The following is a 27,802-nucleotide window of genomic DNA, read 5'->3' as shown; positions in this document are numbered from 1 at the left end:
CCTCAGGCGACTGCCATCATGGTGGGTGGGGCTGGTGTGCTTAAGATGCAGGGACTGGACTTGAGTTCACTTCTGGTGGCCCCCTCATCCAGCTTTCCTGAGGATGGATGTTTGATAAAGGAGTTTTGACTTAGGTGATAAGTGTAGGGTTCATGATCGGCAGAGGAGTAGATGATTAGTGGAACTGGGGCATAACCGACACTGGGGGGCATTTTACAGTGGTAGCGAGGGGTAAGGCGATAAAGAGGAGAGGTGGGTGGAACTGAAGCCCGGGAGAAGCTGTTAGCCCCAGCACTCCAAAGGGTTAAGGCTGGGCAGGAAAGCCCCTGGGGGGAGCTACCACCAAAGGCTGCAATCTGCCAGCCCTCACCTCCCCCACCAGCGGGGAACTGGACGGGCGGATAGGACTAGTTCCTCCGGGATTATCTGAGGCCTCTGGGCTGAGGTGAGCTGCGGGGAGGGACGGAAGCCCCAGGTACCACATGTCCTTACCTTTCTGCTGGGCTCAGAAAACCAGGTGTCCTGGGATAGGTGCCCTGGCCCCAGACAGAAGCATCTTTGGCCCAGGCACACTTTGGGAGTGAGAGGTGTTGCGCCTCAAGCCTGGGGGATGCTCAGGGAAAGGTGGGGATGGAGGCCTTTCTGGAAGGGAAGGGGGCCTGCACCAAGGTGGGGGCAGTGAGTGCTCCAGCCTCCCTGTCTCTTGGGAGCCAGGGATGGGGGAGCTGCCTCAGGAAGAGATGCACCTTGGGGGTTCAGAGAGCCCCAAGTCCTCTAACCAATCACCCAAGGCTAGTTTCCCGGCTCCAGCTTCGCTCTCGCCCCCCCCTCCCCCTCTTAGCCTGGCCACAGACTTTCCTTAGGTCTTTCTATCTAAACCTCCTCCCCTCCCTTTCCCCTCCCCCCAAATTCTTCGGAAATCTTTCGACTTTCTTTCAAGTTTTCCCTGGGCAGTTTGGGGTCCGTTTCAGAGCTAGGTCAGGGCGCTTTAACACCCCCAGCTGGGTAGAGTGGACGAGACAATAGCTGCTATCACTTTACCATTGGAAGTGACCCCCGAATTTGCACTTCTTTCATCTTGGGACCAGAGCACTTGAGGGTGGGCGATTTCCTGGGGGGAGTGGCTTAAGCCGCTTATCCACCGGCCAGTTGGCTGTAGACGGTCCATGCTCAATGGTCCACCACAGATATGAAACCAGTTCTGGAGTGAGAGTGGCGCTCAGCTGGGGACACTGCCCACAGGGTGACTTAAATGTCCCAAGCTGGAAGGTGGAGAGAGAAGCGGACGCCCCCTGGGCTCTGGGCCACCCTCGAGGTCAGTAAACTAGGAAGTTTCCTCAAAATTAGGAAGGGTGGGTGCCTCGAGCAGTTTGGAGACCCCAGGGGAACGAGGGGGTGGCCTTGGGACACTAAAGGGCTCAAGGGTCATAGAGTGACTCTGAAGATGCCGCGTGTGTGTGTGTGTGTGTGTGTGTGTGTGTGTGGAGAGGGGACGCATTGTTTCTAGTTCTCCTTCTCCCCACCCCCACCCCCAGCCCCTTCCCCATCCCCACCCCCCGCTCGCCCGCCTATCTCCCCTCCCCACCCTACACAATGGTCTGGCCTTAGCCCCTCCCCAGACTCCCGGTGTTTCCCCAGTTGGGTCCCTTGTCTCAGATACCCCCAGCCAGCCAGCTCTCTCCCCAGCTATCCAGGGCCTCCTGGCGGCTCGCTCCGCTTCCCCTCGTGGGCCTCGCTGCCCATTCTCCTTCCCTTCCAGGCGCGTGGTCCCCTAGAGCTACTCAGCTTGGGAACTACCGAGGCATGATTGACTGGGTGGCCTCAGGTCCACCCTGGTGCCCCCAGGCCCTCCTGCTGCCCTTGGTTGGTGGGAGGTTCCTTGGGAAGTCACAGCCAAGGGACTTGCCTGCCACCAGCCAGGACCTGTGGCCGCCCATGCCCCGCGAGGCCTCCTGGCCACCGGGGAAGAAGCCAAGATGGCTGGCGCTCCCTCGAGCCAGAGGCGCAGCCTGGGCAGCTGGGCCGGCGTGACTGGGGGACTGGAGGGCAGGCCAGAGAGGTGTGGAGCCAGGCCGGGTGAGATGCCAGCCATGCCTCCACGGTCTTAGCCAGTCGTACTGAGGGCTGAGGCCAGTGTGGCCCTCCCTCATGCTTGTAGGGCCTGGCTGGCTACTGAGACTGCAGGACCTGCTCTTTATGAGGGATGGGGAGAACACGGGGTCCTTGGTGAGCGAATACGGGGTCCTTGGTGAGCGAATGCGGAGCCCAGGATGAGCCTGGCAGGGAGGGTGTTTGTTCTAGAGGCCAGAGACTTACCAACACTGTCAGCAGATCCTTTGGCCCTTTCTTCCCTTGCCTTGCCCAGAGCGCTTGGCTCACCCCTTTTAAAATGCAAGGGACAGAGGCCAGACCTGGGCTCCGAGACCCCATCTGCTTGAAATAAGGAGACTGGGGGAGGAGGAAAGTGGGCCTTGGTGAAGGTGAGGCTTTGAATTGCCTGCAGAGTTGCCCGTGTCCATTCATTCATTCCTGGGCTCCAGAGCCCTTCTTAGGTGCCAAGATGCTGGCTGGATGCTTTCTGGATGTCCTATTTCCTCCCTTCCAACCTCAAGCCGGGGAGCCTGTGTCGCCTTGAGGGGCCCTGCCTCCTCGGTTTCATGTTTTTTCAGGTCCCTTCTAAGAGTGGTGGGGCCAGGGGAGGCCAGCTGGGCAAGACCCCTAGATTAGCTCTCACTTTCTGCACCTTATTCCACGAATGCACCTGGTAATTGTCAGATCTGCTTTGCATTGCGTTTCCAGGGAGCCATCACCAAAAAGACTGTTGCACCTGAACCCCATCAACCAATTGTCTACTTAAGTATGATTAGCTTCCCCGTACAGCCTCTGGCCTTTCCCCGCTGCCCCATTCTCTCCTGGTCCAGACCCACCTGAGTTGACGCGAGGTGCAGAGCCTCTCCAGGGAGCTACTTTTTCTCAGCAAGCTTTTGAGGAAAAAAGAAGTAGGGTATTACCTACTCACACCTCCTCTTACCTCTTTGGGGAAGAGGAAGGAATGAGTTAGGGTGGGGTGGGGTGGGACTGGGATGGGAAGAGTAGGTAGGGTGGGACAGGGAAGGGGAGGGAGGAGGGTGGGGTTTGCGCAGGAAGACGTGTGGTCTATCTGGACGTGTTGGCAGGTATCTGGATACTACAGCGGGAATTCAGGCAAGTCAACTTTACCTTTCTGGACCTCAATTTCCTTATCTGTAAAATGGCCAGCTTTGTCTCAAAGCCCCAAGAATCCATGTGTTTCTGCATCCTTTGGATAATGAGCATTTTGGGCCCTGTATTTCCCTGTATGGTGGAATTACAGGGGTTAGGAGGGGAGCTCTGGAGTCAGATTGCTTAGGTTTTGTAGTTTTAATAGCTTGTGGTCTTGGGAATGTTATTTAACCCCCAAGCCTCCATTTCTCTAGGTGTGAACTAGAAGTAGCTATCCTAGTGAAGGTGCAGGTGTGATGGAGTTGTAACTCATGTAGAAGGAAAGTGAGAACCACATATAAATATTACCTCTGAAAAGCCTGAAGTCCAAACGCTCACCCAATGCAAAGCCCACAGAAACTTGTAATCGTTTAAGGGAACATTGTGCCCTGCTCCTGGTGTGGAAGGGCAGGAAGAATCACCCATACAATTTAATTATCCCTTCTTATTTTTTTTGAGATTTTGGTTGAATTACCTAAATGCACATAGTAAGCAGTAGGTGAATGGTGGTTATTTTCATAATTTTGTTGCGAAGTATCTAGCAGAGCAGAGCTCTCATTTATATGCATCTGTATAGCAGCGTTTACAGGTGACATGCAAGAAAAACAAAACCCCCGGCATCTTTGTTGTCTGCCAGAATGAAAAAGCTCTTCTGTGTATAGTTTGTTCCTCAGGGCTCAATTTTTTATCGCATATGGAAGTGCTCTCGGTGAAGTTTATCTCCTGAGTCCAAAAAACTAACAGTTTTTAAAAAAGTAAATATGAAGTATATAAAAGATGAACAGATTAAAAGCCCAATTCCAGGGTCAGATAATGTGGGACAAATAGAAATCTGGTGAGAGGTTAGACCAGGTTTGTCACGGTAAACACATTAAAAAAAAAATCTACAAGCAAGAAAGTTTTATCCAAAGGTGATTCTGATTACCAGTTTTTAAAAAGCTTTCTTTTTTATGGTTACCAAGTAAAATTCTGGTGGTAAGCCTTTGGTTCTTTAAAAACTTGTTTTCAACTTTACTGAACCATAATTTACACCCAAATGCATCCCTTGTAAGTACGCAAAACCCTTTCCTTTTAGGTGTGCAGTTTGATGAGTTGACAAATGTATACACCCAAACACAATTTTTAAACCTAAGGCTAATCTAAAGGAATTTATTAAAATCAAAGATCTGAGAAAGGATAATGGTCTCCTTTTTAATTTAAAAACAATGTCCACAAAGGAATATTACTCTGCTTTGCAACACAACACAGAAAACCTACCAGTAATTAGGGTGATTAGTTTGAATTGAAAGGTGGCTGGCATTTTAAACAGGAGTAGATGAATCACAGGCCCTAAAGAGCATCTGGTTTCAACTACTGGCTGCACCACTTATGTGGCCTGGGGCAAATTGGGCAAATGAGCCTAAATTTGATTGTCTCAGTTTTTTCACCTGTAAATTGGGGATAATGGTAGTACCCACCTTAAAGTTCCGCTGCCAGGATTGGGAAGGTGCATGGCAAATAGTAAACCTTAGTTATTAGATCTATGTCAGCGCAGTGGCTAGGCTGCTGCTACCTCTTTGAAAAGACTAACTTTATCCCAGGGCAGCAGTTCTCAAACGTTTTGGTCTCAGGACACCTGTATGCTCTTAAAAATTGAAGACCCTGAAGAGCTTTTGTTTATATAGGTTACATCTGTCAACATGTTACATTCAAAATTAAAATTTAGACATTTAGAAAAGATTTCTTTATTAAAAAAGAACAAACCTGTTACATAGTAAGAAATAATAGTTTTTGTGAAAAATAACTTTTCCAGAACAAAAAAAGTTTAGTGAGAACAGTGCATCTTTAAAATTTTTCAAATCTCTGTAATATCTGGTTATCAGAAGATAAGTAGATTCTTATCTGCCTCTGTGTTCAATCTGTTGTGATACATTATTTTGGTAGAAGTACATGAAGAAAATCCAACTTCATCCAGACACATAGATGGACAGAGGAAGAATATTTTTATTTTTTTTTTTTCCTTTGGCTTTGCCAACACGGGGCTTGCGGGATCTTAGTTCCCCAACCAGGGATCGATCCTGGGCCACGGCAGTGAAAGTGTGAAGTCCTAACCACTGGACTGCCAGAGAGTTCCCAGAGGAAGTGTATTTTGGTAGCATTTTCAGTGGATATTCTTTGACAACTACACCGAAACTCGACAGGTGGTAGTTCCTCAAAGCTTAGTTATAATGCAGAATCTGAAATAATATCCAGGAATTTTTGTACCCTATTATATTTAAAATCCGTTGCTTTCTTTTATACTTTGAATGGATCTTTTACCCGTGCCATCCCATTGGTTATTTGGGAAATACAGTTCATTGAGTGATGCAAATCTTCAAATGTTGAACATTCCATTATATAGTATAAAAAGTTACATGTGTTAGTGTCACCACTGGTCCCATCAGAAAAATCTTTAAGTATTGGGAAGCTGTCAAGCTCACTGTAGTGGATACAAGTTTTCCAAAATTCTAATTTTCAAATGAAAGCACAAAAATTTTCACTGGCCATAAATAGTAGTAGTTTTCCTTGAAGTGACAGCCTCACCTTATTCATTTTTGAGAAAATGTCTGTCAAATATATCCAAGTCTAAATGACTAATGCCACTCAATTTTTCTTTCAAGTAAAAATGGTATTCCATGAAAAAGCGGCTAGTTCATCATGCAACCCAAACAATTGTCACTCATTTATTATGCACCAGTGTGCGGCAGAAATCCTCTATGAGTACTCCCCATTTTGTCACTCCCAACGTTGAAGTCATGTATTTAAGGGTTATGATTTAAAAAAATAATGATCTTTGTTGCTGCATCAAGGACATTTTGGAGTGATACTAGCTTTCTTTTTCCCAACTGTGGCTACATGATGGGGTAGAACACAGTGATTTCTAGTTTAATTCATGCTGAGGTACTAGCTGTACTCCAATGTTAACACAATGAAAAAGGCAAATCATATCTTAGTGTTGTTATCTTAGTATTATTATGAAAACAGTTTAACTTGCAGCCCCTCAGAAAGTCTCAGAGAACCCCAAGGGTCCATGGACCATACTTTTTTTTTTGACTGCGCTGGGTCTTCGTTGCTGCACGCGGGCTTTCTCTTGTGGTGAGCGGGGGCTACTCTTCATTGCGGTGCCGGCTTCTCATTGCGGTGGTTTCTCTTGTTGCAGAGCACGGGCTCTAGGCACACAGGCTCAGTAGTTGTGGCTCGTGGGCTCTAGAGTGCAGGCTCGGTAGTTGTGGCGCACAGGCTTAGTTGCTTTGTGGCATGTGAAATCTTCCAGGACCAGGGCTCGAACCCGTGTCCCCTGCATTGGCAGGCGGATTCTCAACCACTGCACCACCAGGGAAGTCCCCATGGACCATACTTTGAGAATCACTGTTTTAGGAAAAAGGAGACCAATTTAGGCTATGTGTGATTGTCTGTCTTTAACAGGTGTAGAGATACAGCTTTTATACCTGCACTATATAATATGTATAGTACTAGATAATACTCTAATATATAATAGCTAATGCTTCTTTAGTACTTTACTATGTGCCAGGCACTTTTCTAAGGATGAATATATATATATATATGTGTGTGTATGTGTGTGTACACTTATAAATATACACTTATATATCTCCGTCCTTTACTTTCATTGTCTCATTTATATCCACAACAGTCCTATAAGGTAGATACTTTTATTATGTCCCCATTTTAACAGAAAAGGAACCAGGAACACAGAGAGGTTGAGTGACTTGCTCAAGCTAATATCAGAACCAGGATTCAAAGCCATTCTCCAAGGCCAAGCTCTTCCTTTGTACCACTGAGTAATTAAACAAACCCCAGGAGGACGTAGCCATTACCTGCTATGGGAGGATGGGAATAGCTAGGCGTCATCTTGAGGGAGAAGGCAGAGGCGTGGAGAAGGCGCCATTGCTGGGTATCATCTGGGTGCCCTGGCTGACCTCTGCCCTCTCTCCTTTGCCCTGGTAGGATGACATCCCGGGAGCAGCTGGTGCAGCAGGTGCTGCAGGAGCTGCAGGAGGCGGTGGAGTCCGAGGGCCTGGAGGGTCTCGTTGGTGCTGCTCTGGAGGCCAAGCAGGTCCTGTCTTCCTTCGCTCTCCCCACCGGCCGGGAGGGAGGCCCCGGCCCCCAGGTGCTGGAGGTGGACTCGGTGGCCCTGAGCCTGTACCCAGAGGATGCTCCCCGGAACATGTTGCCGCTGGTGTGCAAGGGCGAGGGCAGCCTGCTGTTCGAGGCGGCCAGCATGCTGCTGTGGGGCGACGCGGGCCTCAGCCTGGAGCTGCGGGCCCGCACGGTGGTGGAGATGCTGCTGCACCGGCACTACTACCTCCAGGGCATGATTGACTCCAAGGTGATGCTGCAGGCCGTGCGCTACTCCCTGTGCTCTGAGGAGTCCCCGGAGATGACCAGCCTGCCGTCCGCCACGCTAGAGGCCATCTTTGATGCGGACGTCAAGGCCACCTGCTTTCCTAGCAGCTTCTCCAACGTGTGGCACTTGTACGCCCTCGCCTCCGTCCTTCAGCGCAACATCTACTCCATCTACCCCTTGCGCAACCTCAAGATCCGGCCATACTTCAATCGCGTCATCCGGCCTCGCCGCTGCGACCACATGCCCGCCACGCTGCACATCATGTGGGCCGGCCAGCCCCTCACCAGCCAGCTCTTCCGCCACCAGTACTTTGCCCCTGTGGTGGGGCTGGAGGAGGTGGAGGCTGAAAGTGCCAGCCCCGGCCTGGCCCCGACTCCCGCTGCCCTGGCCCCGCTGCCGCCGCCCGCCAAGACCCTGGAGCTGCTCAACCGGGAACCTGGCCTCAGCTACTCCCACCTCGGTGAGCGCTACAGCGTCACCAAGAGCACCTTCTACCGCTGGCGGCGGCAGTCCCAGGAGCACCGGCAGAGGGTGGCCACCCGCTTCTCGGCCAAGCACTTCCTGCAGGACAGCTTCCACCGCGGGGGTGTCGTGCCGCTGCAGCAGTTCCTCCAGAGGTTCCCCGAGATCTCCCGCTCCACCTATTACGCCTGGAAGCACGAGCTCCTGGGCTCTGGCGCCTGCCGAGCCCTGGCCCCCAAGGAGGAGCTGGCCATGGAGGAGCTGGAGAAGCTGCCGGCGGAGCAGGCTGCCAAGGGGCTGGGGTGCTCCTCGTCGGCCATGGCAAGCCCTGGAATGGTCTTAATGCAGCGGGCCAAGTTGTACCTGGAGCACTGCATCTCCCTGAATACGCTGGTACCCTATCGCTGCTTCAAACGCAGGTTCCCTGGCATCTCCCGGTCCACCTACTACAATTGGCGCCGAAAGGCTCTCCGAAGGAACCCCAGCTTCAAGCCTGCCCCAGCCCTCTCGGTAGCCGGGGCTTCCCAGCCAGCATCTGTTGGGGAAAAGGCCTTGCTCCCTTGGAAGGGTGAGGCAGGAGAAGGGGCAGGGAAAGCAACGGGTGGGGGGTCACCTGCCCCCCGGGAGTTCCTACCCCTGAGGATGCCCCTGTCCCGTTGGCAGAGGCGCCTGCGCAGGGCAGCCCGCAAGCAGGTGCTCAGTGGGCACCTCCCCTTCTGTCGTTTCCGCCTCCGCTACCCGAGCCTGTCTCCCTCCACCTTTTGGGTCTGGAAGAGTCTTGCCCGGGGCTGGCCCAGAAGTCTGTCCAAGCTCCAGATACAGGCCCCCAGCTTGGGCAAAGGGGGCATGAAGGAGGTGGAGGAGAAACGGGAGAAAGAAGCTGGCAGGAATGTGACAGCTGCCATGGTCCCATCTGCAGGGACTCTGCAGATGGCGGCTTCTCCAGGAGAGGATCCAGGGAAGGCCCAGGGAGGGCCTTCCAGAGAGGGGGCCCTGCAAGAGGGGTCCATGGCCCAGGGCCGGCCCCCCAGTGGGTCCCTGTCCAGCCACCCTGTGGTGGCAGCAGCGGCGGGTGGCAGGGACGGCCAGGTGCTGGTGATGGACATGCTCGCCACCACGAAGTTCAAGGCCCAGGCCAAGCTGTTCCTGCAGAAGCGCTTCCAGTCCAAGAGCTTCCCCTCCTACAAGGAGTTCAGTGCCCTCTTCCCCCTCACCGCCCGCTCTACCTACTACATGTGGAAGCGTGCCCTCTACGATGGCCTCACCCTGGTGGATGGCTGACGGGGAGGTATGAAAGGGGCTGGGAGGAAGGAGGACCACTTTGGAGAAGGTCAGAGACCTGAGTTGCCCCCCCCCTGGCTTGGCCAGGATCCCTTTTGCTCTCACAGCATCAACCCTGAATCCAAGGGCAGCTTCGTGTTGTTTCCCAGCTCCAGGGCAGAGAGAGCCAGAGATCAGCCATCTGGCCCCCTGCAGAGAGCTACAGGACCGGAGATATTCTCTTCAGTTGTTTACCATTCTTATTTTTATTACTGTGTCTTGGTTTTAGTCTTTTGTTTTGATTTAAGTGCATTGGCTGGGCCCCCTTGCTGGTATTGGAAGCTGTATGTATGTGGGGACCCGAAGCGGGGTTGGTTAGCTAAAGCTGCTTTCAGCTTTTCCCGGGGACAAAAGGAGTATTGTAGCATGGCCGTCTGTCCCATTGGGAAGAATATATGTCTTCAGTTCCTTTTGGGGGTTGGCACGCCCCTTACTCAAATGTGTTTCCCAGAGGAACATTAAGAGATCAGATGTGGAGCAGGTCATGGCTTCTGCCTGGTGCCCCTAAGGGAGAGGGTGCCAGGCTCAGTGTGAGCAGAAGCAGGGATGTAGAGAAAGAATCAAAGTTGGCCTCTAGGGGACCACTGAAGGCTGGCCTGTCCATTGTGAGGAGTGTGGTAAAGGACTCAGGGAGAGGGCCTTGGGTCTCTACTTGCTGCTGCTTGGTGCATCTGCTGTGGACCCTGCAGTCCTCGGCCAGCCCGGCTGGCTCTTGAGGACCCCAGTTTTTCTGTTGAGCTCCTCCTCAGAGCCTGTGCCCCATCTCCAGTGAGAGACCACACAGTGGCCAGGCAGGCAAGAGACTGAATTTTCATTGTCCAAGAGTGAAGTTGGAAAACCAAAGAAATAAAGTGATGTGGTGATCACAGCCCTTGGTCTCTGGTATTTGTTTTGTCCTATGTGACTGCCTGTTCCCACGTTCCCTTTTGGTTTAAGGAGCTGAGAATGACCATTTCTCTCCCTTGATGTTCCCAGGTCCAGGACTTGGAGGATGGAGGGGATTACTCTGGGGTTTCTGCTTAGAACTGGTTATTGACCTTGGGTGTTCTTCCCGCTGGGGGCAGGGCTATGGCTGCCTGGAAAGATACTTCCCAACAATGGGAGAAAACTGGCCAACTCAGTGTGCTCAGAGGCCAGGCCAGCATGAGGGTCAAGTCTGTGTCAGGCTTCTATTTAGTCCTTGCGATGCACCCCAGCAGGCTAAGCCCAGCCACAGGTAAGGAAACTGAGCTTCAGTGTGGTTCACTCACATGCCCCCTCCAGCAGGGCTGAGTATTAAGGCCAGGCCTTTGCTTGTTGGGATGCCACATCCTTGGGGAAGACGTTCCCTTAGGCCCTTTCTCCCTGTGTCTAGGTATTCTGCAGTAGCTGTCATCCTCATGGTCTTGGGGAGTCATTCTTGGTTCTGCTATTTTTTCACCCCACATCCAATCCATCAGGGAGTCCTGTTGACTCTGACTTTAAAGTATGCCCAGAATCCTCCCCTTCACGCTGCTGCCACCACCATCTCTCCTGGCCCACATCTCAGGTTCTACCTGCCTCCTCCTTCCACTCTTGTCCCGCCCAATCCATTCTCCAGGGGCAGCCAGAGAGATCTTTAAGCGAAATCTGATTCTGTCACTTTCCTGTCTGAAAGGTGTCAGTGGCTTCCCTTCACTCTTAGAATTCCTTGCACTGCCTTACAAAGTCCTTCATAAACTGGCCCCTGACTATCTTTCCTGCCTCTGGTCCCTCTGTTGCCTTTACCCACCACATCCAGCCACATTGGCTGCCTCTGATCTTGAATGTGCTATGCTTACTTTGGCCCTAACCCTGTTATCTTTACAGGGCAGGCTCCTTAACATTCAGATATGAGTCACTGCCGCATATCCCTTCTACATTCTCTACAAGGTGCCTGTTCCCATCTGTTTTTGTTGTTTATTTGCTTATTTGATTATGTCACACACACCCCCCCCCCCACCTCCTTAGGGCATAAACTCCATGAAAAGCAGGGCTCTTCCCTGACTGGCTTACAACACTGTATTCCCAGCAGGTAGATTAGTTTCTGACACACAGTTGGTGCTACAGTTTGTTGAAAGAAGGAATGAATGAAATGGGACCACTGTGATGTCCTGCTGTTATTCTTTGACATTTGTTTTTTTAAAAAAATCAAACCTAATCCTAACTATTTCTCATTGTCCGTATTTCTCCATCCCTGCAGCTACCACCTCATCTAGGCCAGCAGCTGCTCTCATCTCTGATACTTGAATGGTTTCCAAATTGACTGCCTCCACTCAAACTATTCCAGCCCCCCCGACAAAGTCCAGAATGATCTCACTGAAACCTAAATCTGACTTGTTACTGGATTTCCCATTACCCTTAGCACAAAATCCAAACGCTAATGAGGCTCCCCAGCTTGATCCCTATCAACCTCTAGGCTTATTTTTCCCCACTGACCCCTCATGCCGTAGCCCTCATCCAGACTGACCTTGCCTCCTACCTGCTTTTCCAGGAATCATGCAGCATTGTTATGGCATTGTCTCTGCCTGCCTTTCTCTGTGGGGTCTCCACTGAACCCCCAGCGCCGATGTAGTCGCTTGGTAGTCCCTTAACGTTTAGTGAAGAGATTGGACAAATGATGTTCCTGCCTGGCCTGCGATGGCTACCTACAGCCAGCAGGTGGCACTCTGGTGCAGCAGGAGACAAAGTCTCTGGGTTCCCAGTAGGAAACAGTATCACGCTGTTTCCAGCCACAGCCTACCACCCTTACTGCCTTAGCTGTCAGAGGGTGGCAGCATCTTCCGTCCTGTGAAATGCCCTGGTTGGAGCTCAGATTCTCCTGTTTGCTCCCTTCCTGCACCCTCAGAACCAGAGCAGATCTGATGCCTGGAGCAGTGTCTCACAATGGGGTCTAAAAACCACCTGGATCTCAGTCCCTGGGGGAGCTTGTTAGGAGTGTGGATTCCAGGGCTCCACCTGGACCTACTGATTTAGACATTGGAGAAGCAGTATATGCACAGGAGTGAGCTAGTCAACCTTGCTGTGCCTCACTTTCTCCATCTATAAATGGGATTATAGTAACGCCTATAGTATAGTATGTTGCACGTAGTAATGCTTGGTGAGGATTTACTGTTGGTAACAATGATGTCCAGTCTGAGAACCCCTGGGAATCTAATTCCTGTTTTCTAGGAGGAAGCTAATGCCTAAGGAGATTCTTGCTCAAGGTTACTCTCTAGATTAAAAACACTCCTGTCCCAAGATGTAAAATTCCTTTTGTCAGAGGCCAGCACTGAGCCCAAATCCACAGGGAGATACTTTAGCTTCTGTTGGAAAAGAATTAAGAAAAGTGATAGGTCAATATTTATTGATTTGGAAAAGGTTTTATAAGTATGGTTATATTATTCTTCTGTAGAAAGCTGTTTCCTTTATAACCTGCCTAGAAAGACAGAAATACCTAAGCAGTGACCATATTTGCTAAGAGTACTTCATGCTGATTTTGAAGTTGACATTTGTTGAAATTATTTGTATTTTTTTGTGCCACTTCTATCTCAGATGCAAATGTGGAAAGAAATTCCAGTGAAGTGAACAATGTTTGAATAAAGGGAGAAAACAGAATATGTGAGGTTAGCTTTTCACATTTGGTACTGTTGTAACAACGGGTTCTAAAATTTTGAATATAAAAGCTTCACCCTAAAAAAACAATCAGGTGAAACATGAATAATTAAAAAATTTCAGTATCCATATATTTATCGCCTGGGGCAGGGATCCTCTATTTTGGTGGAGATCATCTTGTCTACCTTGATGCATGGGTTTTCTCCTCAAATATTTCTGAAGTCCAGCACTCAGACCCTTGGGTGACTCTTGGGCTCTGAGTATCACCTCATATCTCACCTGCCTCTCCTGCCTGTTCCACCCTTATCTCAGTCTCACCAACCACCAATCTGGGCTCACCCCCCAACACCCACCAATCTGCTCTTCTCTCAGTGTTTTTTTTTTTTTTACCATGGTTGCTGCCAGAGTCAGCTTATCAGATGAACTGTCCAGAAAGCTGGGTGTCATCCTAGTATTTTCTCTCCTCCACATCTCCATCACAGCAGGACCGTAGGAACACTGCAGGCTTCCAGTGTTTCCACATTGCTGGATTATCACAAGGAAGAGAATTTGATTGGTCCAGGCCATTCTCATCCTTTCATCTGAGCACAGCTCTCATGCCAGGTCGCATCTCAAGTCTGGTCCAATCGTCTGTGGCTGAGGTGTTGGATCAGCCTTGCTCACCAAAGGGGTCTGGCAGATGTAATAGGCTCCTATCCAGCAACCCATGATAGGCTGAGCCCTGTGCTGTAAGGTGAGGATACAGAACCATCTGACCTCAACTCTTGTCCTCATAAAGGCCTCGGTTTACTGGCACCTGAGATCTGATTCAATACGACAGAAGCTTTCATACAGAATGCACAAAAAGTGCAGTGGGGTCACAAGGAAGCATATGCTGGCTTTGGCATCTCATAGCTCGTCCTGACCCCCTCCCAACTTGTAGCTTCCTAGGGCCACCTGTTCTCTGAGAAATGTAGGCTGCCTGGGGGTCTCGGAAATGCCTCAATTGCTCCTCAAATGACTCTGGATCCTGGTTGTAAAAACTCACCCCAGTTTGGTGGCTGTCATGGGAGGATGGGAAGCTGAGGGACAGGCGCCCTGACACAAGGCAGTTGTTAAGGTGGGGCTGGAAGGCCCAGGGGGTGTGGGCGAGGGGAACCTGCTCTGGCCCTGGGTGCTGTCTGCTCATCTCACTGGTCTGACTTCCAGCAGGAAGGTTCTAGTATGATTTCCCCTCCCCAACCGAGGATGCCAGTAGGTTGTCACTAGCAGGTTCCTAAATATTGCCATGGTTTATCTCATGGAAGGGGAGGAGGAAGCTTTCAGGGAGATGAGAAGCAGCAGAAAGTAGGTTTAACGGTATAAAAAAAATTTCCATGGGAAATGACTTTGAAAATAGCATGAAATCCGCTTAACTCTAGCGGCTCTGCCAGGCAGAGAGCTGGAGGGGGACCTAGATCGGAGGGCAGCAGGAAGAGATGGGGCAGACATCTGCTCACGATGGCCCTCCACCTGAGGAAACCGCAGGGATGGCGGAGGGCGGAAGGCTGCAGGTGACCCGCCCCATGCCTCGCCTGGGCTAGATTGCAGCTCCCAGCATGCCGGCTGGTGGGAGGCCAGCATCAGGGAGGAGGGAAAGCACAGGCTGTGGGGAGTCAGGGAGGTATTTGGGGAGCACCTGAGTGCCTTTGCGTTCTGCCTGTCCCCAGCCGAGTCCGGCTCAGAAGGGTCAATGCCGTTTTATGGCTCGTCCGTGTTGACAGTCAGCCAAGCTCAGTTTCTAGACCCCTTGACTTTGGGCAGAGTTATCTGTTGTCATTTAAGACAGAATTAGAGGACAGCGAGGGGGTATAGCTAGGCTGCATTGCAGTACCCAGGACAGGGGCTGGTGGCTGTGGAGTCCTTCGCTCCTCAGACGTCACCTTCGTGGGGACAGGAGGGAGGCTGGTATCTTTGGGATATTCAGTACTTTAAAAAAAAAAAATTAATTTATTTATTTTTGGCTGCGTTGGGTCCTTGCTGCTGTGTGCAGGCTTTCTCCAGTTATGGCAAGCAGGGGCTACTCTTCGTTGCGGTGTGCGGGCTTCTCATTTTGGTGGCTTCTCTTGTTGCGGAGCACGGGCTCTAGGCACACGGGCTTCAGTAGTTGTGGCTCGTGGCCTCTAGAGTGCAGGCTCAGTAGTTGTGGCGCATGGGCTTAAGTTGCTCCGCGGCATGTGGGATCTTCCCAGACCAGGGCTTGAACCGTGTCCCCTGCATTGGCACGCAGGTTCTTAACCACTGTGCCACCAGGGAAGTCCAAGGGATATTCAGTACTTCATTCATTCGTTCATTCAGTCCACATTTGTTGAGGCCTAGAGGTGAGGGAGAGGAAGTATACAAAGCTTGATTAAGACCTAGCGCCCCTTGGAGTGGCTTAGAAACATTGACTATATAACCGGTTCTCAATCCTAAATCCAGAGGTTCTCAGGGGTCCAGTAAGCGTAGTTCGCAATTTTATGTCTTTGTTCAGGATCTTAGATGATAATCTGAAATCATGTTATTAGAGAGATAAAGACAGAGGCCTTTTACAATGATAACTTGCCATTGAATGACATCTCAATGCAATAAGGCTTTGGTTTTTAAAGTCAGTCTCTTGAACCAGGGACTTGTTTTATGTTATGAGCTGTAACAGAGGGAGGCAATGATGGTATGGGGTACAAGGGAGCAAGCCTGTCTCTGCTTGAGGATTGGGGAAAGATTTCTGGAAAAGCGTCTTAAAAGGCTCATAGGATCATCCTGTGGGGGTGAGTGGGGAAGGAAGGAACTGAGGAGAATGAAAGGCCTGGAGCTGGGAAAACCCCCAAGAGAGCAGGATTTTGCTACAGCCATTTGGCCCCGGCACCTTGATGAGGCCCCAAATCATCTAAAGTATCAGCTTCTTAAAAATTACCAGGTCATGTTGGTAGCTTGAAAATGGCCACGATGGAGTATTTCCACTACAGAACTGGCAAATCCTACAAATCAGCCAGATGTGCTGGAGCGCCCTCAGATGTCCTGTGACATCCCTTGTGGTCTTTCCTCTCCCTGGAACACTCTTCCCTAGAGCTTTACAAAACTGGCTCTTGTCAGTCCCTTAAGCCAAAGTCATGTCACCTGTTCAGAGAGGCCCTCCCTGACCCCTCCACCTCACTTGGGCCCTGGTCACTATTACCACATCCGTTCATGGCCGTCATCACCATCTGAAACAGTTGTTTTCTGCGTCACTGTCCATCTCCCCCACTGGAATGCAAGCCCCCAGAGAGCGGGAACTCATCTGATGTGTTCATTGCTTTATGCCTCTGACCAGAACAGGGCCTGGCCCATGGTAGGTGTGCAAAAATATTTATTGAACTGCGAAAAGAGCGGGTTTGGAGTGGGAGGCTGTTTCCTCCTGGGCCCTGTGGCAGGGACCCCCTGTGGCTTGCAGTGGAAAGGCTGATGCCAGGTACTAGCCTGCTCTTGGCCAGGCCACACTGGGGATGATAGAGGAGACGGAGGGGGCAGGGGAGGGGGAGGAGGAGGAAAGTCTTTATTGCTTTAGGATCTCCTGCACTAGATGGGAATGGGCAAACCCATCAGATCCTTGCCTTGGGGATAGTGTTGCCAGATTTAGCAAATAGAAATAGGAGATGCCCAATTAAATGTTAATTTCAGGTAAACAAATAATGCTTTAGTATAAGTACGTTCTATGCGATATTTGAGACATACACTAAAAAATTATTCATTGTTTATCTGAAATTAAGATTGAACTGGGTGTCCTATATTTTATCTGGCAGCCCTACTCAGAGAGTCAGCAGTGATGTGCTGGCAGGCGCTCCCTGAGCCCTCTGGTCTTAGTAACATCCTCTCCCCTCCCAGCCAAGAGCTGTTGCCAGCTCTCTCTGGGCTGTGGGAGGATGGCAGGGGCCCCCCACCTCCATCTTTCTCCCAATGTATCCAGAGAGATACTGGACAGCTTGACTTTGACCACTCTGAGTGGCTTTCACCTGAAGCCCATCTGGAGCAAGCCGTGGGCTGGCCATGGACCTCAGTGTGGTTAAACATTACAATCACCTGGGTGCTTTTATTTTATATTTTTATTTTTGGCCACGTCGTGCAGCTTGCGGGATCTTAATTCCCTGACCAGGGATTGAACTCGTGCCCCCTGCAGTGGAAGCGTGGAGTCCTAACCACTGGACCGCCTGGGAATTCCCACCTGAGTGTTTTTAAACTGGCTTTGCCCAAGCTCAAGTGCAGGCCAATTCTATCAGAACCTCTGCATGATCTCATTAACCTGCCTTATGATTTTACCTTCTGAATATCTCTAAAATCTGCCCACTTCTCCCCACTTCCGTCATCATATATTGGACTGTATTATACCCTGAACCAACCTTCCCCAGGTACATTCTAGCCCCTTCTAGTCTGTTCTTCATGCTGCCACAAAGAAGGCTTTTTTGAAACACACGTCACTGAACATGTCATGTCCCTTGCTTAAAATCCTTCAATGCCATCCCTTTTTTCTTAGGAAAAAGATCAAAGCAATAAATTTACAGTGGAGAAACGTGACAGACACCAATGAAATCAAGTGATTGAGGTTAGCAATACCAGTAATAAGACATACAACGTCTTTGCAATTCTTGCCAGAAAATCATAACCTTGATCTAACCCTGAGAAAACATCAGACAAACTGAAATTGAGAGACATTGTACATAATAAATGATGAGTACTCTTCAAAGGTCTGAAGCTTATAAAGAATAAAACTGGAACTGTTACAGATTGGAGGAGACTAAGGAGACACAAACAAATGTAATGTGGACTCTGGATTGGATCCTGGAACAGAAAAATGAGATTAGGGGAAAACTGGGTGAAATTTGAGTAAGTGCTGTAGTTTAGTTAGTAGTATCGTACCAATGTTATTTTCCTGGTTATGATAAATGTACATACCCATGCAAGCTGTTCATCTAAGGGGGTATTAGGTGAAGGGTAGATGGGAATTCTCTGTACTATTTTTGCAACTTTTCTATAGGTTTAAAATGATTTCAAAATAAAAAGTTAAAAAGAAAATCCTTTAAGTCTTGTTAAGGTATAAGACTGCTAGAAAATGGATTTTGGGCTTCTGGAAGACCAAGAAAGAGGGAGGTTTGGGGACAGGCCAGTCATGTGGTACCTCTCAATGATACCAGGTAGATGGTCCCTGCTCTCCTTCCTGGTCTATTCTTCAGCAAAATTTTATATAGGAGCTATTCTCTCTAAAGTATTGGACTGGGGAATATATGGTGTCAAGCCTACTGGGGGTCTGACTGTGGTCAGCATTTTCAAATTCCAAGAATTTGATTTTACAAAGTTAGATAGTAATTTCTTGGTAGTCAGGATTGAAACTTAGAACCCCTGGCCTTGTGTCCTGTGGGAATAAACATATCTTTGCAGCCAACAAATGAGGATTCAACAAACTTACTGAGTAACTGCTGTGTGTAAGGTTCTATACTAGGCATCAGATTTGCAAAGATGCATACATGTTCTTACAGCTGATAAGAAAATGTGCTAAAGACATGAACTAGAAATTCACAAAAGAAAATTTCAAATGGTCAATAAGCATTTAAATGTGTGGGAAAAAAAAGTATTAGCAGCCTGGAGTATCTTTCATTATGTGAAAATTTCAAGCTCATCTCACTTCACTAGATTTCTTTTCATAGATATTGTTATCTAGATGTAAATATCTGTATGCAAATAAATGAAGAGAATGTAAGGAAAAAAAAAAAGAAAGAAAATCCTTAACACAGCCTCAAGGGCTCAGCATTGTCTAGCCCTGGTCTGCCTCTTCCACGGTCCCAGATCACTCTCCCTGACATACAAGCCTTTCACATGCTGTGGCCTTTCAGAGGAAAGCTTTTCTCTGCCTGCAATGCTTCCCCGTCGCCACTTTCCCTGCTCAGACCTCAGAGTTCAACCAATTCCCCCCTTCTTGGTCTCTCTCTTTTTTTTTAATTAAAGTATAGTTGATTTACAATGTTGGGTTAGTTTCAGGTGTACAGCAAAGTGACTCAGTGATTCTTTTTATACATACATGAATACATACTTATATATATTCTTTTTATACATATATATGTATATATACATACATATATATATATATATTCTTTTTCAGATTCTTTTCCCTTATAGATTATTACAAGATATTGAGTAAAGTTCCCTGTGCTATACAGTAGGTCCTTGTATTTATCTGTTTTATATATAGTAGTGTGTATATGTTAATCCCAAACTCCTAATTTATCCCTCCCCCTCTTTCCCCTTTGGTAACCATAGGTTTGTGTTCTATGTCTGTGAGTCTATTTCTGTTTTGTAAATAAGTTCATTTGTATCATTTTTTAGATTCCACATATAAGCAGTATCGTATGATGTTTGTCTTTTTCTCTGTCTGGTTTGCTTCACTTAGTATGATAATCTCTAGGTCCATCCATGTTGCTGCAAATGGCATTATTTCATTCTTTCTTTATGGCTGAGTAACATTCCATTGAATATATATACCACATCTTCCCCCTCCCTTGTCTCTTAAGAGCCTTGTCATTCTCGGTTCTCATGGGCTGTCTGCTGGAGCTCTCACTGCAATTCTCATCAGCACAGTAGGGCAGTGGTTCTTGTCCTTAGAATCACCTGAGGAATGGTGAAAACTTCTGGTGACTTTGATGGGAGTGTGAATAGATTTACCCACTTAGGAAAACTGTATGGCAATATCTATTAAAGATACTTAATAGGTGAACATATACATGCCCTATGACCTGGGAATTCTACTCCTAAGTATATACCTGAGAGAATGTAAACATATGTTCAGAAAAACATCAAGCATATGTTTAAAACAGCACTTTCATAATACCAAACACCTGGACATAACCTGAATGCCACCATCAGTAGAATGGATAAATTGTGGTGGAGTTACACAATGGAACACCATGCAATAATGAGAATGAATGATGCACACTATACCCAACTATACGGATCAACCTCCAAAACAATGTTGAAGTGAGGAAGCCAGATTCAAAAGAGGATGATTCCGCTTACATAGAGTACAAAACAGGCAAAATTAATCTATACTTTTAGAAGTCAGATAGTGGTTATCTTTGCAGGGAGGTAATGATTGAAAGGAGGCATGAAGGGAGTTTCTGGGGTGTTGAAATGCTATTTCTTAAATTGAATTCTGGTTGTGTTCAGCTTGTGAAAAATCAGTCAAACTGTACACTGAAATTTGTGTACTTTATGTATATTTCAATTAAAAGTTAGTAAAATACTGATGCTTGGGTTGAAAAATACCACTAGAGAAACCAATAAGCAAGCTACAGATTGGGAGAAAAATATTCATAAAACATCTGACAAAAAACTGATATCCGGGACATCTCATAAATAGTTGATGGGAAAGGTCTGGAGGTTTCTTTTTTTTTTTTTAATTTTATTTATTTATTTATTTATGGCTGTGTTGGGTCTTCGTTTCTGTGCGAGGGCTTTCTCTAGTTGCGGCAAGTAGAGTCCACTCTTCATTGCGGTGCGCGGGCCTCTCACTATCGCGGCCTCTCTTGTTGCGGAGCACAGCTCCAGACGCGCATGCTCAGTAGTTGTGACACACGGGCTTAGTCGCTCCGCGGCATGTGGGATCTTCCCAGACCAGGGCTCGAACCAGTGTACCCTGCATTGGCAGGCAGATTCTCAACCACTGCGCCACCAGGGAAACCCTCTTTTTTTTTTTTTAATAGATCTGTTTTGGAGTATAATTGCTTCACAATGCTGTGTTAGTTTCTGTTGTACAACAAAGCGAATCAGCCATATGCATACACATGTCCCCACATCCCCTGACTCTTGAGCCTCCCTCCCACCCTCCCTATCCCACCCCTCTAGGTCATCGCAAAGCACGGAGCTGATCTCCCTGTGCTATGCTGCTGCTTCCCACTAGCTAACTATTTTACATTTGGTAGTGTATATATGTCGATGCTACTCTCTCTTTGCCCCAGCTTCCCCCTGCCCCCACCGTGTCTTCAAGTCCGTTCCCTATGTCTACCTCTTTATTCCTGCCCTACCACTAGGTTCATCAGTACCATTTTTTTTTTTTTTAGATTCCATACATATGTGTTTACATATGGTATTTGTTTTTCTCTTTCTGACTTACTTCACTCTGTATGACAGACTCTAGGTCCATCCACCTCACTACAAATAACTCAATTTCATTCTTTTTATGGCTGAGTAATATTCCATTGTATATATGTGCCACAGCTTCTTTATCCATTCATCTGTTGATGGACATTTAGGTTGGTTCCATGTCCTGGCTATTGTAAATAGTGCTGCAATGAACATTGTGGTACATGTCTCTTTTTGAATTTTGGTTTTCTCAGGATATATGCCCAGTAGTGGGATTGCTGGGTCATATGGTAATTCTATTTTTAGTTAGTTTTTTTTTTTGACTTTAGCCACAGTCACTTTATTGAAATTATCCTCATCACTGTTCACTCATGACTTCTTTTTTTTATTTTTAACATCTTTATTGGAGTATAGAGCAGAAACTAACACAACACTGTAAAGCAATTATTTTTAGTTTTTTAAGGAACCTCCATACTGTTCTCCATAGTGGCTGTATCAATTTACATTCCCACCAACAGTACAAGAGGGTTCCCTTTTCTCCACACCCTTTCCAGCATTTATTGTTTCTAGATTTTTTGATAATGGCCATCCTGAACGGTGTGAGGTGATACCTCATTGTAGTTTTGATTTGCATTTCTCTAATAATTAGTGATGTTGAGCATCTTTTCATGTTCCTCTTGGCCATCTGTATGTCTTCTTTGGTGAAATGTCTGTTTAGGTTTTCTGCCATTTTTTTTTTTAATTGAATTGTGGGTTTTTTTGATATTGAACTCCATAAGCTGTTTGTATATATTTGTATCTTTTGGCCATTGTTTCATTTGCAAATATTTTCTCCCATCCTGAGGGTTGTCTTTTTTTTTTTTTTTAATTAATTAATTAATTAATTTTTTTATTTTTGGCTGTGTTGGGTCTTCGTTTCTGTGCGAGGGCTTTCTCTAGTTGCGGCAAGTGGGGGCCACTCTTCATTGCGGTGCGCAGGCCTCTCACCATCGCGGCCTCTCTTCTTGTGGAGCACAGGCTCCAGATACGCAGGCTCAGTAGTTGTGGCTCACGGGCCTAATTGCTCCGTGGCATGTGGGATCCTCCCAGACCAGGGCTCGAACCCGTGTCCCCTGCATTGGCAGGCAGATTCTCAACCACTGCGCCACCAGGGAAGCCCCTGAGGGTTGTCTTTTCATCTGGTTTATGGTTTCCTTTGCTGTGCAAAAGCTTTGAAGTTTAATTAGGTCTCATTTGTTTATTTTTGTTTTTATTTCCATTACTCTAGGAGGTGGGTCAAAAAAGATCTCACGGGCTTCCCTGGTGGCGCAGTGGTTGAGAATCTGCCTGCCAATGCAGGGGACACGGGTTCGAGCCCTGGTCTGGGAAGATCCCACATGCCACGGACCAATTAGGCCCGTGAGCCACAACTACTGAGCCTGCGCGTCTGGAGCCTGTGCTCCGCAACAAGAAAGGCCATGATAGTGAGAGGCCCGTGCACCACGATGAAGAGTGGCCCCCACTTGCCGCAACTAGAGAAAGCCCTCGCACAGAAACGAAGACCCAACACAGCCAAAAATAAATAAATAAGTAAATAAAGGAGTTCCTTAAAAAAAAAACAAAGTACCCCTTTATAAAAAAAAAAAAAAAAGATCTCACTGTGGTTTATGTCAAAGAGTGTTTTTCCTATGTTTTCCTCTAAGAGTTTTATAGTGTCTGGTGTTACATTTAGGTCTTTAGTCCATCTGGAGTTTATTTTTGTATATGGTGTTAGGTAGTGTTCTAATTTCATTCTTTTACATGTAGCTGTCCAGTTTTCCCAGCGCCACTTATTTATTTATTCTTTTAAAAAGAAATTTATTTATTTATTTATTGGCTGCGTTGGGTCTTCGTTGCTGTGTGCGGACTTTCTCTAGTTGCGGCAAGCGGGGGCTACTCTTCGTTGTGGTGCATGGGCTTCTCATTGTGGTGGCTTCTCTTGTTGCGGAGCACAGGCTCTAAGCGCATGGGCTTCAGTAGTTGTGGCACGCGGGCTCAGTAGTTGTGGCTTGCGGGCTCTAGAGTGCAGGCTCAGTAGTTGTGGTGCACGGGCTTAGTTGCTCCGCAGCATGTGGGATCTTCCCAGACCAGGGCTTGAACCGTGTCCCCTGCATTGGCAGGTGGATTCTTTTTTTTTTTTTTAAATAGATTTATTTATTTGTTTATTTGTTTATTTATTTATGGCTGCATTGGGTCTTCGTTGCTGCCCGCGGGCTTTCTCTAGTTGTGGCGAGTGGGGGCTGCTCTTCGTTGTGGTGCGCGGGCTTCTCATTGCGGTGGCCTCTCTTGTTGCGGAGCACGGGCTCTAGGCTGGCAGGCTTCAATAGTTGTGGCGTGTGGGCTCAGTAGTTGTGGCTCATGGGCTCTAGAGCACAGGCTAAGTAGTTGTGGCACACGGGCTTTGTTGCTCCACGGCATGTGGGATCTTCCCGGACCAGGGCTCGAACCCATGTCCCCTACATTGACAGGTGGATTCTTAACCACTGCACCACCAGGGAAGTCCCCCCAGCACCACTTATTGAAGAGGCTGTCTTTTCTCCATTGTATATTCTTTCCTTCTTTATCAAAGATAAGGTGACCATATGTGCGTGGGTTTATCTCTGGGCTTTCTATCCTGTACCATTGATCTATATTTCTGTTTTTGTTCCAGTACCATACTGTCTTCATTACTGTAGCTTTGTAGTATAGTTTGAAGTTGGGGAGCCTGATTCCTCTAGCTCCATTTTTCTCTCTCAAGATTGCTTTGGCTATTCGGGGTCTTTTGTGTTTCCATACAAATTGTAAAATTTTTTGTTCTAATTCTTGAAGACTATCATTGGTAGTTTGATAGGAATTGCATTGAACCTGTAGGTTGATTTGGGTAGTAGAGTCGTTTTCACAATGTTGATTCTTCCAGTCCAAGAACATGGTATATCTCTCCATCTGTTTGTATCATCTTTGATTTCTTTCATCAGTGTCTTATAGTTTTCTGCATACAGGTCTTTCGTCTCCTTAGGTAGGTTTATTCCTAGGTATTTTATTCTTTTTGTTGCAATGGCAGATGGGAGTGTTACCTTAATTTCTCTTTCAGATTTTTCATTATTAGTGTATAGGAATGCAAGAGATTTCTGTGCATTAATTTTGTATCCTGCAACCTTACCAAATTCATTGATTAGTTCTAGTAGTTTTCTGGTGGCATCTTTAGGATTTTCTATGTGTAGCATCATGTCATCTGCAAACAGTGACAGTTTTACTTCTTCTTTTCCAATTTGTATTCCTTTTATTTCTTTTTCTTCTCTGATTGCCGTGGCTAGGACTTCTAAAACTATGTTGAATTTAAGAGTGGCGAGAGTGGATATCCTTGTCTTGTTCCTGGTCTTAGTGGAAATGCTTTCAGTTTTTCACCATTGAGTATGATGTTTGCTGTGTGTTTGTCATATATGGCCTTTATTATTTTGAGGTTTGTTCCCTCTATGCCCATTTTCTGGAGACTTTTTATCATAAGTGGGTGTTGAATTTTGTCAAAAGATTTTCTGGCATCTATTGAGATGATCATATGGTTTTTATTCCTTAATTTGTTAATATGGTGTATCACATTGATTAATTTGCATATATTGAAGAATCCTTGCAACCCTGGGATAAATCCCACTTGATCATGGTGTATGATCATTTTAATATGTTGTGGATTCTGTATGCTAGTATTTTGTTCAGAATTTTTGCATCTCTGTTCATCAGTGATATTGGTCTATAATTTTCTTTTTTTGTGATTTTTTTTCTGGTTTTTGTATCAGGGTGATGGTGGCTTCGTAGAATGAATTTGGGAGTGTTCCTCCCTCTGCAATTTTTTGGAAGAGTTTGAGAAGGATCGGTGTTATATCTTCTCTAAAGGTTTGATAGAATTTGCATGTGAAGCCATCTGGTCCTGGACTTCGGTTTGTTGGAAGATTTTTAATCACAGTTTCAATTTCATTACTTGTGATAGGTCTGTTTATATTTTCTAATTCTTCCTGGTTCAGTCTTGGAAAACTGTAACTTTCCAAGAATTTGCCCATTTCTTCATGGTTGTCCATTTTATTGGCATATAGTTGTTTGTAGTAGTCTCTTATAATCCTTTGTATTTCTGCGGTGTCAGCTGTGATTTCTCCTTTTTCACTTCTAATTTTATTGATTTGTATCCTCTCCCTTTTTTTCTTGATGAGTCTGGCTAAGGGTTTATCAATTTTGTTTATCTTCTCAAAGAACCAACTTTTTGTTTTATTGATCTTTGCTATTGTTTTCTTCATTTCTATTTCATTTATTTCTGCTCTGATCTTTATGATTTCTTTCCTTCTACTGACTTTGGGTTTTCTTTGTTCTTCTTTCTCTAGTTGCTTTAGGTGTAGGGTTAGATTGTTTATTTGAGATTTTTCTTGTTTCTTGAGGTGAGATTGAATTGCTATAAACTTCCCTCTTAGAACTGCTTTTGCTGCTTCCCATAGGTTTTGGGTTGTTGTGTTTTCATTGTCATATGTTCCTACATATTTTTTATTTCTTCTTTGATTTCTTCAGTGATCTCTTGGTTATTTAGTAGCACACTGTTTAGCCTCCATGTATTTGTGGGTTTTACAGTTTTTTCCTGTAATTGACTTCCAATCTCATAGCGTTTTGGTCAGAAAAGATGCTTGATACGATTTCAATTTTCTTAAATTTTCTGAGGCTTGATTTGTGACCCAGGATGTGATCTATCCTGGAGAATGTTCCATGTGCACTTGAGAAGAAAGTGTATACTGCCACTTTTGGGTGGAATGTTCTATAAATATCAATTAAATCTATCTGGTCTATTGTGTCATTTAAGGCTTGTGTTTCCTTATTTATTTTCTGTTTGGATGATCTGTCCATTGGTGTAAGTGGAGTGTTAAAGTCCCCTACTATTATTGTGTTACTGTCGATTTCCCCTTTCATGGTTGTTAGCATTTGCCTTATGTATTGAGGTGCTCCTATGTTGGGTGCATAAACATTTATAATTGTTATATTTTTTCTTGGATTGATCCCTTGATCATTATGTAGTGTCCTTCCTTATCTCTTGTAACAGTCTTTATTTTAAAGTCTATTTTACCTGATATGTGTATTGCTATTCCACCTTTCTTCTGATTTCCATTCACATGGAATATCTTTTTCTACCCCTTCATTTTCAATCTGTATGTGTCCCTAGATCTGAAACGGGTCTCTTGTTGACAACATGTTTATGGGTCTTGTTTTTGTATCCATTCAGCCAGTCTGTGTCTTTTGGTTGGGGCATCTAATCCATTTACGTTCAAGGTTATTATTGATATGTATGTTCCTATTACCATTTTCTTAACTGTTTTGGGTTTGTTTGGTTTGTTTTTGCAGGTCTTTTTCTTCTCTTGTGTTTCCGGCCTAGAGAAGTTTCTTTAGCATTTGTTGTAAAGCAGGTTTGGTGGTGCTGAATTCTCTTAGCTTTTGCTTGTCTGAAAAGCTTTTGATTTCTCCTTCGAATCTGAATGAGATCCTTGCTGGGTAAAGTAATCTTGGTTGTAGGTTTTTCTCTTTCATCACTTTGAGTATATCCTGCCACTCCCTTCTGGCTTGCAGAGTTTCTGTTGAAAAATCAGCGGATAACCTTAGGGAGAGTCCTTTGTATGTTATTTTTTGTTTTTCCCTTGCTGCTTTTAATATTTTTTTCTTTGAATTTAATTTTTGTTAGTTTCATTAATATGTGTCTTGGTGTGTTTCTCCTAGGGTTTGTCCTGTATGGGACTCTTTGTGCTTCCTGGACTTGGGTGACTATTTCGTTTCCCATGTTAGAAAAATATTCATAAAACATCTGACAAAAAACTGATATCTGGGACATCTCATAAATAGTTGATGGGAAAAGTCTGGTGGTTTCTTAAAGCAACTAAATATACACCTATCCTACAACCCAAAAGTTTCACTTCAAGGTATTTACCGAAAAGAAATGAAAACGTATGTCCACACAAAGATTTGTGTAAGAATGTTCGGAGAAGCATAACAACTCCAAACTGGAAACAACCCAAATGCCAATTAAGAAAATGGATAAATAAACTCTTGTTTATACAAAGGACACTATTCAACAATAAAAAGGAACAGACTACTAACACACATGACATGGATAAATATCAAAAACACTATGCTGAGTGAAAGAAGCCTAACATAAACAAGTTTATGTTGTATGATTCCATTTCTGTGAAGTTCTAGAACAGGCAAATCCAATCTATTTTAGGGGAGAAAAAAAATCTCAGCAAAGAGATTGCCTCTGCAGAGTGTGGGGATGGGATAGGGCAAGGATTAGCAGGGAAGGAGAATAAGGGAACTTTCTGGAGTGACTGTAATGTTCTATATCTTGATAGGGGTTTGGATTACACAGGTATATGCTATTGTCAAAATTTGACAAATGTACACTTGAGATTTTTGCAGTTCATTGTAATATAAATTTTATGTAGAAAGTAAAAAAAAATACTGTAACCAAATATTGAACTCTAGCTGATAATATACATGCTGAAGTATTTAGGGAGAAGTGGATAGATGTCTATGATATATTTTGAAATACATTAAAAAAATTAGAAGGGATTGATAGGATAGAGTAATAATGGGAGATTCTAGGTGGGCGTTTACTGTAAAATTCTTCCAGTTTTTCTGTATGTTTGAAAATTTTGTTATAATAAAATTTTGGGAGATATAAAATGTCCT

At 46.0% G+C, this 27,802-nt stretch overlaps 1 protein-coding gene across 1 annotated transcript; it reads left to right on the top strand.

Moving 5' to 3' along the window:
* The first annotated feature begins 3,170 nt into the window (after positions 1-3,170).
* VRTN (vertebrae development associated) lies at positions 3,171-21,946 on the top strand. Its single transcript, XM_082451635.1, has one exon. The coding sequence runs from the start codon at positions 7,226-7,228 to the stop codon at positions 9,365-9,367; it is 2,142 nt and encodes a 713-aa protein (XP_082307761.1). The 5' UTR covers positions 3,171-7,225; the 3' UTR covers positions 9,368-21,946.
* The last annotated feature ends 5,856 nt before the right edge of the window (positions 21,947-27,802 follow it).

The sequence above is a fragment of the Balaenoptera physalus genome (genome assembly GCF_965194825.1).
Source record: "Balaenoptera physalus genome assembly, chromosome: 2".
In the NCBI taxonomy this organism is placed as follows: Eukaryota; Metazoa; Chordata; class Mammalia; order Artiodactyla; family Balaenopteridae; genus Balaenoptera; species Balaenoptera physalus.
The sequence above is the reverse complement of the archived record's forward strand: the minus strand, read 5'-3'. Positions and strand labels throughout refer to the sequence as shown.